We start from the raw sequence: 14795 nt of genomic DNA, 5'->3' as shown, positions 1-14795 counted from the left end.
ATGGAATAGCCCCAAATGTCAGAGTGCCTGTTTACCAAACCCTTGGTTATATGGCACTTATTGTTGTGTGATCAGGTCACTATGGAACTACTGTCACTCCACGCTAATTTATTGCATACCCACATGTCACTTCAGCAGGCTTTGTTGCTAGTGTAAAATAATGACAATGTGCAATAGTTCTTTGCTGCTAAACTGAGCTTTTTTGTTTGTTATGAGTTAGCTGGAAAAACACTCAAGCAGTTACCTATACTGTTTCCTCTTCCATGGCTGTGGCGGTATTTGCCAAAATGGAATTGATGTGTTATAGGGATAAGCAGGGTTTGAGTATCCCTTGGGTCCTTTGGGGTTCCTGAAGGCTCCCTGCATCCTCAGTGAACAGAGGGATGAAGCCACATGTCTGGCTCTCATAGCATGGGTTCCACACTGGTTATCTGCTGCTAGGAAGATTCCCCCCATCGTGAAGAACTCCAGCATACAAACTTACCCACCTTGTGCCAGTGTTGCACTGCCATGGGGGTTCCTTACAGAAAGACTGTCCCAAGCCATAGCCTCAGGTTATTTTTGTGACTGTTGCATGCTACTTGAGCAATACAAGCCCACCGTAGTATAAGCACCAAGGACTAGGAAATATAATTAGTGGGTGTTCATTGCAAAGGATTAGATTTTGAAAGCAGCTGGGGAGGGGTAATAATATCTAACTCTGAACAACTTTTTACCATTTCTCAGCTTTGCAGCAGTGAAACAAACCATTTCTGGACCTCTTTACTGTTGATTTATGTGTGCTCTACAATATTTTTAAAGTATTACACTGAATAAAACCAAAGTGCTCATTAGTATTTCTCTTCTTTCAGGCCTTGTATGATCTTTCTGAGACCTTGAGGCACATTTTCCTGATATTTCCACAATTCTGCTTTGGATATGGTCTGATTGAAATGTCCCAGATGCATGCACTGCTTGGCTTCTTAAAAACCTATGGAGTGGATCTCCCTGACAGAACCTTTGAGCTGGATATGACAAGTTCTAAACTGCTTGGCATGCTTATCCAGGGCACTATTTTCTTTGCAATTCGGCTCTGGATCAATGATGGAACAATTCAGAAACTCTGGTACAATGTATTAGAGTAAGTAATATCTGGGTCCCTACAATGAATATAGATTGAAACAGGAGTTGGTGATTGTCTTAAGATCTGTCATCATCCTCAGTTATTTTAAGTACCCCCGTAAATGTTCATTGCGCTTTGCAAACACAGAGTAGACTATGTCCAATGACATAGATGTGTAACATACTGGTGACCCTTAATTTGTGGTGCACATCCCTTTCACAACCCTTAGGAATACTACCCATGTGCAGGACAATTCCCTCAAAAGAGAAGGAAATGAAATAGATTATTCCAATCCTTGCTTATGCTTGTGGGTTCAAAGAACAAGCCTAGCCAAATATCCTCATTCGATGTTAGAAAGGAGACTCAAAGGATGTTATTTCAGGTCTCCTGGATGGACATCCAGATCTATTGGATGTTGATGAATCCGAGCTGACTTGGGTTATCTTCGGGCATGTGCTGTTGTCCAAATTGTAATTGTTAAACATTGTTGCCAAACCTATTGTAAAGCTGCTACACGGAAGTGCTGCGCAGAAAAGCAAAGCTTGGCAAAGAGAAAACACTTATTTTTAAGCTTCCTATACGGATTACCAAATAGTGGAGAGTTTAAAGTTAATAGTACTGAAGGATATAATGGGATATAAAACTTCACTGAAAAGACGCTGCATGCCCTGCATAAATAGATGCTAATACTGTGTTGTCTGAGCAGGTGAATTCACTTGTCTCCCATTCCCTTAGACTCCTGTTTGACAGAGTACATGGCAAGCCGCCACTTCTGCTGGAGACAGCTGATGAAGATGAGGATGTCCGGGGTGAAAGAGGACGGGTTGAGTCTGGCAAAGCAGACTTCGACACAGTGCAGCTCCAGAATCTCACCAGGATATACCATCTTCCTCACAAGAGGATTGTGGCTGTCAAAAATGTCAGCGTTGGAATCCCGGCAGGAGAGGTAAGCAAACAGGCTCAAGTAGCATCAGCTTCTCCCACAGAAAAGGAAATGGAGCAGTGCAAGAGACTGAAAATATCCACAGAGCTATTAATTTATTCTCTTCACAGCCCCTGCTTAAGACTCAGCAAATCCTGCTGACATGGCTAGGTGAGGGACTCAGATTATTGCCTACTGCACAGTAACTAGCACCCTTCTTTTCTTTCCTCAGCTTTTTTTGTTGAGAATTATAGCTTTTTGTTGAGTATCATTTCTTCTTTCTATAACACTAGTATCCAGTGGCCTCAGTTGAGGTCAGGACTCCATTGTGTTTAAACACACAGTGAGAGACGATCTGTCTTTCAAAGGGCATGTCTGCATAGCAGGCAGAGGGCTTATTCACAGCACCCTGTCCACCCACTCTATGTCAGTCCTGGAAAGAGATGAAGAGGATACCCTAATACTGCATTCAAGTCCTGAGTTTCCAGCATTTTTAAAGGAAAAATGACATCTGCCACAATGAAGCAGCAGAATCTATTACTACCTTCTGTTGCGCCACTGATTTACCTATTGTGTGGCGCAGCAAAGAGTACAGATGTCTATTTGGTCAGCATTTGTACTGCCTTAAATTTTTCAGGCAGCATAAACAAGACTTCAGACAATGTCTGCTTCCACCCTGATTTTCATTTGATATGGTGTGACAACGGGCAGCGACATCTGTGGGTGCAAACAGACATCATCCAATTTGTCGTTTGCACCAGCTTAAATTTTTTATGGCAACACAAATGCAGAGCAAATAGATGTTGATACCCTTTGTTGTGCCACATGACAGGAAAATCAGTGGTGCAATAAAAAATAATTATTTACTCTGCTGCTTCATTGTGGCAGATGTCTACCACTGCAGGGGCTGGCTGGGCAGGGAAGCCCTGCTTCCCTGCTGCCACATACCCATGCTGTGGGTCTGGTGTAGGGGGAAAAAGTGCTTCTCTGCTCAGCTAGCCTCATGGATGGGCAGGGAAACACCTGGCAATCCCCACTACCCCAAACCCACCCTGGGAGAAGAAACACCTAGCATTCCTTGCTGTCCCAGACCCGCACTTCATGCAACACACAAATACCCATCTCAAATCTTAGAACCAAAACATGTAATATTGTAACTTAAATATAATAAATGAATTTTTAATTCTATGAATATACTGTATTTATGATATGAGGTGAAGAAAGTACTGTCTTGCATTATATGTGAAACAGGATTTTCCAGATTACAAGATACGCCTTGCTTTCCTTACTCTCACAAGTAGCTCTAATGAGCTGAATAGGATAATTTACATGAGTCAGAGGATTAGGCCCAATACTTGATGTATATATGAAAATGTATGTTGCAATAAAAGGAAAGACTGTTCTAGAAACATATAATTTATTCACTACCGTATTAAAAAGGAGCCTAATACAAGCTGTGATATACTGCACAATAAACAGCTGACATTATAATACTCGTATGTGCTTTGACTACCTGTGTCTTTTCCATAATTCGTCTTGTTCAAGGGCCAGGGAAAGAGAAGAGACAAGTTGAACTAAGCATCCATCTCAAGGCAATATATGTACACTGTAAATATAATGTGGCTAAATTTCTGCTCTTCTTTCTTGCAAATCAGTGCTTCGGCCTGCTTGGTGTCAATGGTGCTGGCAAGACAACGATCTTTAAGATGCTGACAGGAGACATTGGGCCTTCTAGAGGAAGATTGCTGATCCAGGATCAAACTGGGTATGGAGCATTAGATTTCTGAAAATGAAGCATGAGTAAGTCAGTTCAGAAAACAATTATAATTTGTCATTGGCCCCTTGGTCATAGAAATCAATAAAACAAATTTAAAAGATTTAAACAGGCAAAAGAGACTGCATGCAAAGAAAGTGGGTAATTCAGCTATTTGAAAACATAACTAACTTCCTCCAGGCTTGCATTTTACTTGACTGATGCAAATATTTGTTCTGTCAGTGGTGTTTGTCCTGATTTAACACCAGTGTAAGTGAGATCAGAATCAGGGTTTCAGCAGCAAAGAGTCTGCTTCTGCCACTCGTAAGCCCCTGATACACATTACATGCAAGACACAATTAACAGGTTTATTGCACCTTAAATAGTAACCCAGCCATGTGTGCAACTCAGTTTAAGGCATGATAATGCAGCAAATGAAGCACATTCCATTAACTGTGCAATAACTTTATAGTTCATTTGTATCTTGCCTTAAATTAAATGTGTGGTCAGGACCTGTCAAAACCCCACATGCTGCCCAGCTGGGTGGCACACAGCGTTTTAACAGGTCCCGGCGTATGAGAAACTGTATAAACCCTGTATGCTGCCCAGGTGAGAGACCCACATGGTTTTATGGCTCATACACAGGGATCCAGGCATCAGGCTGCAGCAGCTTGATTCCAGGCTACCCATACACCAAGATCTGTATAAACCCCTTGTGTAGTCCAGCTGGGGGGCACATAGTTTTGTAACTCTCTGTACATGGGGAACTCAGCATCAGGCTGCCACAGCCCAATGCCAAGCTCCCCATGCTCTGGGACTTGTCAAAACCATGTATACCTCGCAGTTGCATGGTGCACACAGTTTTACACAGCTACTTGTTTTTTTCCTGGCCCAAATTGACAATGAGTTGATTGGCTTCATCTTGCTGGGTGGGGCTCCCCCTGCACGAGCAAGTAAAGTGGGATCAGGATCTAATACCCAATCCCAACATCATATATTCTGCTGTGCACATGTGGCATGACAGGACACGCAATGGTTGTGATCAAGGATGAGATCCCATTGTGTCTTAAAGTGAAGGTCTGTCAGGGGCCGTACTCGTACTGACTACTGTCATACTCCCTTTAGTCCCTTTGAAGTTAGCAAAACTAATCACGGACTAAAGAACTTTTGAAATAAAGCCTGTGGAAGCTGGTCCACCTCAATCACTAGATGTATACGTAGAATAGCACCCCACTTATTGTGAATATTTGAGCCCTAACTGGGAACTAAGAACATCAGAGCTCTACAATCTATAAACTCAGAGCATTCCCCCACTACAAGAGAATACATTTGCCCCTTCCTTCACGATTAATTGGGTCTGTAGAAGATTTGTGAGGGTTTAGAATGACTTTTGACTTTCCAATCTAGATCCCTAAGTGATATTGATGAAACACACTGGTCATTGTTTGGATATTGTCCTCAAGAAGATGCCTTGGATGACTTGCTAACAGTGGAAGAGCACATGTACTACTATGCCAGGCTGCATGGCATCCCAGAGAAACATATTAAAGGAGTGAGTAAACCCATTAAACTGACAGTGTTCCACTAGGGCTTAATTCAAAGCTCATTCAAGTCAGCAGCTGTCTTTCCTTTGGCTTTAGTGATCTTGGATAAAGCGCAGTGTCTGTAATAAACAATGAGATTGCCAGTAACATTAAGGAATTACTGTCCAACCTGGGGCTTCCTTATACGTTGGGAAGTCATGAAACTCGTCTCTTGTGAGACATTGGGTCATCATACGACAGGTTGAAAACTGCTGCATTAAGAGTCTGATACTATAAGTGCTTAATGCATGATGCTTACTGCCTTAAGTTTTGCTCTTAAAATTAGACTCCCATCATTAGGAAAATTGTCATTCACTTCTTTAGATGCTGGAATCCATGAACTCTCTTTAGTAATAAATATCTGCAGGTTCAAGCCCTAGCTGAAGAGGTAAAATAGGGATTCATAAAGTATTTTTTAATAGGTGTGCCCTAAATCCCAAGTATTTATCTCAAGATATCTCTGTGCAATCACGAATGCTGCTTGCAGATGTGAAACAAAACAAAACAAAAAAAGTGCTTTACTTTAAGCTCAGCGCATCCCCACACCAAGAGGAGCACATACCCAGAATAGGCATCACCTTAGCTTGACCCGGCTCACCCAATACCTGTATTAATTGGGTGCCTCAGTGGGGCTTTTTGGTCTTTTGAATGAATTGGTTTTAGATAAAAGCACCAAAAATCCCTGCTGAAGTGCCCTATCTATACAGACGCTGTGGAGCCAGGTTGAACTTAACATGCTTCCTTTTTTGATAAAGTGCTATTTTTCCCCCCAGGTCTGCAAGCAACCTAAATTGCTATATATTTAAACAGGGACTTTTACAGCTATTTGAAGGCTGTGTCCCTGCTTCAGTCTTTTTTTTTTTTTTCCCAGCAAGAACCTTCCTTGCAGCAAACAGCTATTTAAGAAGAAATGTAATTACGGTATCATAATTGGAGATGAAGAACTTTATCCTCAGCTGATGCAAATCAGCACAGCTTTGTAGAAGTCAGTGGCATTATGATAGTTTATTCCAGCTGAAGACTGGATCCTGAAATATAGGCAAATGCTTCTGGCTGTCCTACGGCTGATCTTATTCTGAAAGTAAACCACAGGTTTGGGGTTATTTTTTTTTATTATTATTATTTCTTCCCACAGGTTGCACTTCAGCTTCTTCATAGGCTTAATCTGATGCCCTACAAAGACAAAGTCAGTTGTTTATGCAGCTATGGAACCAACAGAAAATTATCAACAGCTCTGGCCCTTATTGGAAATCCCTTAATCCTGTTGCTGGTAAGAAATATGATAGCTTGTTAGGGGAAAATATTCATGGACCAGAAGGAATCACCTAGTCTGTTCTTCTGCATTAGAGACTAAAGAATTTCTCCCAGTACCCCTGTAGTGACACCAGTAACTTATGTGGTTGACTAAATAACCAGTAAAGATTTGAAGATCGAGAGAAAAAGGATCCACTGCTTCCCCTGTTAGTCTCAGTGATGGGTAGTCACCCTCACTGTGGAAAATGTGTGTCTCATGTTTCATTTGAATGTATCTGGTTTTAACTGTCATCCATTTGTTCTTGTTGTAACATTCTCTGATAGAGTAAGATCCCTCTAAAACCCAATTTGTTCTATCCCAGAGTCTATTTATCACTGTAATCAAGTCATTTCTCAATCATCTTTTTGAACTACGCAATTTCCTATCTGTAGCAGGTTCATGCTCCAGGGGCAGCCACAACATTCCCTGGTGGCCATGCAATTCCTGCCTCAGCTCTAGCTCTTCAGGTGCCCCCTCACCTCCTGGTTTTGCCCACCATACCTTTGTTGTTAAATTTAATTGGGAGGGAGCCTGCCTAAGGATCTTCAAGTGAGCCTGTTGTTGTTCCTATGTTGGACTTCAACCTTCTTAGCTTCCTTCTTTTTCCTTTTGCTGAACCCTCTAGCTCTAGTTCACTGAGCTAACTGAGCTCCAGGTTTCCCAGCTTCCTTTTTCCAACCTGCTTGGGTGCTGGGTCCTCTGGCCTCAGTCCCAGCCCTTTTCCGGTTTCAGACCTTCCATCCCCACACTCTGCCCTGCTCTGGCCTCTCTTGTCTGAAACACTGCCCTGCTCTGGCTTTGCCCTTGATCCCAGGTCTCTTGTTGCATTTTCATAGATTTCATAGACATCAGGGCTGGATGGGACCTCGGGAGATCATCAACTCCAGCCCCCTGCCCAAAGGGCAGGAAGTCAGCTGGGGTCATAGGATCCCAGCAAGATAAGCATCCAATTTACTCTTGAAGGTGTTCGTGACCGTTCGACCTCGTCATCCCTTGGGGCGCTCTGGTGAACAAATGTTCCCCCAGATCCTGGTGGTCACCCCGATAAAATTATAGGTGGCCATCAGATTTTGAGCCTGCCCCAAGCAGGGCTCAAGGCAATCAGCTGCACCTAGGTCACTAATGGGACCTCCAAATCACCATTTTAGTCCCAAACCCAAGCTGCCAGTGCAGTGTAAGCAGTACAACAACATGTAAGCTCCCTGGCTATAACTCAAACTATCCCCGTAATGGGTCCTGAACATAAATCCCAGCTCACTAGCTGTATGTACAAGTCTCCCTCTAGTCTATTCCAGGCTATATCACCCCCATGTCAAGCCCTCAGAGCCTTACTGGTAGCTCCTAGATAGCTCAGCAGTCAACCAGGCATTGTCATGAAAAGTCCTTCCAGGAGCTCCTTCCCTTGCAGCTTGCAGGGCCAGACTGCCTAGCTGTGGCTCTGGTCAGGACTTATATGCCCATAGCCATGCCCCCTTCCAATCATGCGCCCTGTCAACTGTCCTGCCGACAGGGACGTTTATTAATTCCAGCCTTGCCGGCTGCCTTTTTCCAATTAAAAAAAACCCCTTTCCTTAAGGAGCCCATTTTCTTCCCAGTAACAGGATAAGGATTCCTTGTTCTTGGTTTCTTCTCTGCACTTCCTCTGGTTTTTCACCATCCTTTTTAAAATGTGAGCACCAAATTATGTGTAGTATTCCAATATCAGCTTTACTGATCCTTATGCAGAGATCATTAACCTCATGACAGTGCATGTCCCAGAAGAAACTAGTTCAGTGGAGCAGCAAAAATGAGGTACAAGGCAAAGTGTGCAAACTGCCATTTGTCATATTTTAAACTTTGTGGGTATGTACAGACAGTCAGGGAGGTTAGGGGAAGGTTAGATCGAGTTAAAAATGGCCAGCTGATCTAAATTAAGTTGGGATGGAGAGGGGTGGCTAGCAGGGAGGGCTTGGGGGGATTCAGGAGCAAGCTGACTCTGGGGGAGGCATTGGTGAGGGAAAGTGAAGTTTGCAGAGGTCAGGGGGACAAAGAGGGTCCACATGGGAGAATGAGGGAATTAGTAGGGTTCACAGGGGGGGTTAGGGGGCTACTGGGGCCTGCAGGGGGAATTGTGGGGGAAGAGTCCGTGGGAATGGTCAGGGGGATTGGAGAGGGCAAGCGGGATCTATGGATGAATAGGCAGGGGAGGCAGGGTCTTGGGGTAGCTGGTAGGGTCCAGGAAGGATCAGGGAGCTATTGGGTTCTGTGAGGATCTTGTACTCTCTCCCCACCCCTGAGGACCAAGGGTTATTTTTTGTCCCCCACCCCCTCTACCCCCTAACAAACCAACCCCGCCCTCATCCCACCTACCCCTCTCCCTACCCCAGTTTATTTCCTCAGCTCCTTGCCCCAGTGAATGCCTGTAAAACCAGCACTGTGAGCAGCTGGCAGGATAGGGGGTTTGGCAGAACTGGGTGGGGGGAGGTAATGGCTGGTTGGTCTGCAGTGGGGCGGTTGTCCATCTGGGGTTGGGGTAAGCACCGGGGAGCTAAAAATAACCCAATGCCAGGTGGGGTGGGTAGGAAAAGTGCATCCCCCAAGGCTGGAGTCAGTGGCTGGGTTTTCCCAGCCCTGGGGCTGCACTGGGAACTGTTCAGAAGTTCAGTTAGATTGGTCTCAGTGGACTTGATCTAAGTTAGACTACCTCCAAGGTGAGGTTAAATTAGATCACATTGGCCATTTTAGACCAATCTAACTTTCTTGAATTTCTGTATAGTTCACACTTAGATCTACCTAACTAGGGATCTAAGTGTAAAATCCACACCTGGTCAAACTAAGTTAGATGAAGTAGCCATTTTTATCATGATCTAACCTCCCTCTAACCTCCCAGAACATCTGTATGTACCCTGTGATATTTTCTGACCAGCTGTTTTCCAGAATGGTAACTTATCCCCATTGGTGTAAATCACACAGCTCTGATTTTATACAAACTGAAGATCTGGAGCTACATATGCAAATTTCCTTCTAACCATTTATGAATCCTGTGGCTTCTCTTAGGTATAAAATCTCAACATGAGATGAGATGACACAATCAACTTATTTTTACAATATGAAGTTGTTATCGTTCAGCTTCATTATTATCAACTATAACAATTATACAATCAAAACTTGGTTCATAGTTTTGTCAAGAAAGCATAAGATGGGACAAAGCATAATGTATTGTATATGTATTACATATTGTATTATGTAAATCTGAAAGCAGACAATTTGCCACCTTAGTAAATGAGGTAGATAATTACTCTGAAGTCAGAGGTCTGTGGAGACAAAGTGACCACTTGATAGCATCGCTTTTGATCATATTTACAATGAATAGCTATTTTTCATGGAAGTGTAACCTTATCTATATAGATGGAGGCTTGCAATTTTGCTTTTGGGAAACTAAACATGAGATAGTCACATTAGTATAGTATCATGAATAGGAATTAGACTTCTAAATCCCCAAGCCAGCCCAAATGTTTGTAAATTGACATGTTCAGATAAGTTTCTTAAATGTGGATAGGGCACTAAACTGGGCATTGCGTGACCTGCATCCTACTCCAGGCTTTGACATTGACCTACTGTGTGACTTGAATAAGTCATTTCACCTCTCTGTGTCTCTACTTCCCTTCTACAGAGTCTCATTGGTACAGCTTGTAAGCTCCTTAGGGAAGGGACCGCCTTTCAGTATGTTTCTACTGGGGCCTCAGTCTTAGACACTATCATTATACAAATAAATACTATTCATAATACTATTGTATATAATGGCTAAGCAGTAGCAGAGTTCATAGTGAATGTAATGATCACCATAGACAGAGAGTAGATATGATGAGCAGACTTTTTTATTCTTTAACCTTACAATCAATCCTTTTTAAAGGATGAACCAAGCTCTGGGATGGATCCTAAAGCTAAACGCCACCTCTGGAAAATCATCACTGAAGAAGTACAGAACAAGTGTTCCGTGATACTCACTTCCCACAGGTACGGTGCATGGGCTCCCTGTTTTGATCTAAGGGGATGTAACAGCTATGGAGTGATCCAAATTCAAACTCTATGTTGAAGCTCCTAGAATTATGGAGGCATTGAAATTGGAGCCCAGATTCAGATTTCACAGAGCTTGTATAATAGCATGAATGCTAATCTTTGTTCATAAGAATGTTGAACTAATCTGGATTGGGATTATGCAGTTTGAGTGTGCCCTGAGTAAAATACAGAAAGATCCATCAGGAAGTACTGCTCACTTAGTGAACATGTATGACTGAATTGTACTGAAGGGCCTACTCCCTGTGGATCAAGCTGGCTAGAGGTTTGAGGTTGTAATGGTTAGAATAAAAAGTTACAGGTTAATTCCCCAATTAGCCCAGGAAGCCAGTTATTCTCTGACCATTAGAGATTGTTTTATTCCAGCTCAATGATTCTATAGAGTTTTTCTATTTGCTTTTCAGCATGGAAGAATGTGAAGCTCTCTGTACCAGGCTGGCTATTATGGTGAATGGAAGTTTTCAATGCATTGGCTCACTGCAGCATATCAAGAGCAGGTCAGTAAATGTATCTACGTATAAAAGCAGATCAGCAGCTCTTGTAAAGCAATGTAGCTCCATTGAAATCAATTGACATATGCTGCCTTGTATCAGCTAATTGCCTGGCTTTATGAACTCCAGTCATGTAATAAATCAGAGATATCACTGAAATCATTTTTTTTCTGGTCTTACCAAAACAGAGACTCTTTGATTAGTAATGCATTTCCTTCCTGCAACAACTTTTGGTTCAAAGTTTAGAAGATATGTTCCCATAACACAGATTACAAAGTATATTGGCCATTGTTAATTTAGAAGGTAAAGAATGATAATGATGAATTTTAGGGTTAATTTCTTATCCAGGTTCATCCCCAGACTCATCCACCATTGACCTCAATGGAGTGGCACCAGGGATGGATTAGGTTCATGAGAACTTATAGAGCAGCTGTTTGACTTCTGCATGCTTTTCTGAAACTGCTGTACAGTGGATATTCTGATTTTCTTTCTAGGTTTGGAAGCGGATTCACTGTGAAGATGCATTTGAAGAGCCATACAGTCAACACACAGGCTCTGACGCAGTTCATGCGATCACACTTTCCAAATACATGCCTGAAGGTAAGCAGGACAGACCAGACCAGAGCAGACCAGAAGCAGGAGAGCCTGAAAACAAGATCCAACTCAGTCTCTTTGGTATTCAGAGGGACTGCCTTTATATGTATGTAGCTTTTACTCAGCAAGTGCCTCCATGTGTTAAGGGTCTGTGCTTTCAAAACTTAAGTGATTTATACACACAAATAACTCCATTGTTCATAACAGAGGCATGGCTGAGGTTTAGAAAACTGCCCAAGGGATATGGGTGCAATTAATTTTAATGGGGATCTGGGCATCCACCATTTCTAGCTGATTTTAATAATCTCAGCCAAAATGTTAGTGAGCATACAGAGCAGATGTCCAATCTTGCAAGAGCCCACCCACACAAGGAGTCCAATTCACTAGTTTTATGTATATTACAATATGAACCAACTAATATGCAAGCTGACAAGTAGTTTCACCAGGGGAAGAAAACAGAAAGCAACTCAGTGGAAAAACACTGGTCAATAACAGCTAATAGGCTTTTTCTCAGCCAGAAGGGGAGAAAATATTTCCTTCCCTTTAGGCCCCCTTTGGCTCAGCTTTTTCTTTCCTTTTATACTCTGCCTGAATAGGCAAGTGACCACTTGTTAACCCTCTACAGGCTTCAGTGCCTTTACCTAATTCTTGTCCCTTCAGGATCAGCATTTCAGCATGGTGGAATATCATGTGCCAGTTACTTCAGGTGGAGTAGCAAACATATTTGAACTCCTGGAAAACAACAAAACAGCTTTCAAAATCAGGCACTTCTCAGTGAGTCAAACAACTCTAGAGGAGGTAAGAAATAACGAATATGTGATGATCCATTTCAAATAATAAATGTGGAGCAGGCTGCTTACTATACATAATGGACCACCTTTTGAAAGGGAGTTTAATTTGGATTCCTTCTGTATGTACCCACTTGTGTGTGCAGCTTAGCAACATTGTATGACAGTGTCTGGATAGGTACAACAGAGGTAGGAAGATGCATATGCAAAGCTGTAAGTGGTACAAAGGATATATTCTGCCTTTGTTCACTCTGTGCAATACTGTTGATTTCAGTAGGACTGCATGGGTATAAACAAAGGCAGGATTACAACTGCATTTTGAAAAGGTGAAATTTGGTCTTCTCATTTAGGTCCTATGTGATTTGGGTTCAAATGCTGACTCAGTCATACCCTTTTTTTTGCAATTTGGGACAAATTATTCAATCCCACTATGTCTTGCTATCCCTTTAAAATATTCCCACACTAATATTCCCTTTCTCCCACTGTTTGTCTCTTTAGTTTCCATGCTCATTTTTGTCTCTGTAAGCTAGATCACCCTCTTATGTAAACTAAGATAATTCCATAGGCTTCAGTAAAGCTATGCCAATGTTGGTCAGCTGAAGCTCTGGCTCCATAAGGGGCACCTATACACATGCTGGATGTCTGTTCCAATGTGTGCTAAGTACCATGAGTTGGAGCAGACTTGAGTAATCAAGTCTGCTAGAGTGTGTTAATTAATGAACTCCAGCAGCCTCTGTGTTACATCTATTCAACATCTTTGCACTTCAAAATGGTGTTGGGGGCACTTGAACTAAAGCTTATCGAATGAGTTTTAATTGAAGCATCCCCACCACCATTTTGAAGCACAGGACACTGAATACACATGATGCTGCAGGCGCTTTAATTAGAGTGGCTTTTGGAGCCTCTCTACTTAAAGCACTTCTCCCCCCACCCCATCCTGGAGCACATTTATAGATGTCCCTAGACACCATCACAATGACCAGAGATATCTGGAGCAATAGACTTTGCAGTCACATCCCTAGTATTACCTTGGCCCTTCTCTGTATTCCCCTAAAATAGGGACCCAATAGGCTGGCTGTCCAGCCCCTTTATATCACTGAAATAGTGCAAGGTGGATAGATTGGGAAATAGAAAATACTGACCTGTAACTTTAGATAATCTTGTAACAGAGAATATGGTGTGCATTTGTGTGTGTGTGAGAGAGAGAGAGAGATCCTGCTAATAAGCTAATTAATATTATGTGTGTCGCATATAAATGTAAGTGGGGGTATTTTCAGGTAGATGTGTAGGAAAGTGTGTGTGTGTATGCAGCTAGATTCTAATAGTGAATATTGCATGTTATATGTAAGTGCATGTATACGAGTACCCCTATATGTACATACACCTACAACACACACATGTACAGTGTTCACTTTTATGATCTATGTATGACCATAAAATGTGCTTTCAGACTGGAATTTTCAAAGCAATTCAAGATACACAAGTGCCTATATACCATATGACTATCTTTCTTAAATATTCCTCTGAGCAATCTCAGCCCAAATGTAGAATCCATTCCCAAACATCTCTTTGAGGGATTTGGATCATATAAACCTCCTCATTTTTCCTCTGTTTAAGATATTTCATATAGCATATATTTTCCTTCAAATTTTTAGGTTTTCATCAACTTTGCGAAAGATCAAACTGATCCTGACAATTCAGATGCAAGCCCAGTACATCTCTGAGACAAGTAGCCAAGATACCAGCAAAAACAACATCTATTAAAGAGATATTATGCGGTTAAAAAAAAAAAAATCACTTTTTTTTTTTTTTACTTACTTTATTACTAGCAATATAGTAAATTCTTAACTGGCATTAGGTTACATACTGGGTTGTTTTTTCCATAGTCTATGTTCAATTCTATGCATATTGAGAAGTTGTTGACATCTGTGTGATACTCCTGAGTTGCTGTTCACTAGGGCTGTGTGAAGCTTTGGTCCCCGATTCAATTTGGTGGAGATTCAGCCCGATTTGGTGGCCGAATCTCTGAATTGGGATCGAATCAGAGGACCCTTTAATCTCTCTGAATCAAATCTTATAAACTTATAAACTCACTAGGGGGGACCAGAAGGGTTTAGGGGAGACGCTGTTTCCCTTAGCGCCCCCTGGCATGACAAGGAACAATGGACACAAGTTATTAGAGAGCAGATTTAGATTAGACATCCGCAAGAAC

General features: G+C 42.1%; 1 protein-coding gene across 1 annotated transcript in view; it reads left to right on the top strand.

The window, feature by feature from the left end:
- The window catches only part of ABCA12 (ATP binding cassette subfamily A member 12), a 130036-nt gene extending 115441 nt beyond the window's left edge, over positions 1-14595 (top strand). The window contains exons 45-54 of the mRNA XM_019554537.1: positions 852-1120; positions 1838-2048; positions 3680-3789; positions 5185-5329; positions 6496-6630; positions 10547-10650; positions 11115-11207; positions 11696-11801; positions 12456-12593; positions 14239-14595. Coding sequence (XP_019410082.1) covers positions 852-1120; positions 1838-2048; positions 3680-3789; positions 5185-5329; positions 6496-6630; positions 10547-10650; positions 11115-11207; positions 11696-11801; positions 12456-12593; positions 14239-14307 — 1380 coding nt within the window. The 3' untranslated portion in view covers positions 14308-14595. The remainder of the gene's footprint in view (positions 1-851; positions 1121-1837; positions 2049-3679; positions 3790-5184; positions 5330-6495; positions 6631-10546; positions 10651-11114; positions 11208-11695; positions 11802-12455; positions 12594-14238) is intronic.
- Positions 14596-14795: the final 200 nt, after the last annotated feature.

This window comes from Crocodylus porosus, unplaced genomic scaffold, assembly GCF_001723895.1.
Source record: "Crocodylus porosus isolate Cpor-Errol unplaced genomic scaffold, CroPor_comp1, whole genome shotgun sequence".
NCBI lineage: Eukaryota > Metazoa > Chordata > Crocodylia > Crocodylidae > Crocodylus > Crocodylus porosus.
Note: the sequence above shows the minus strand (reverse complement) of the source record. Positions and strands in the feature narration are given on the sequence as shown.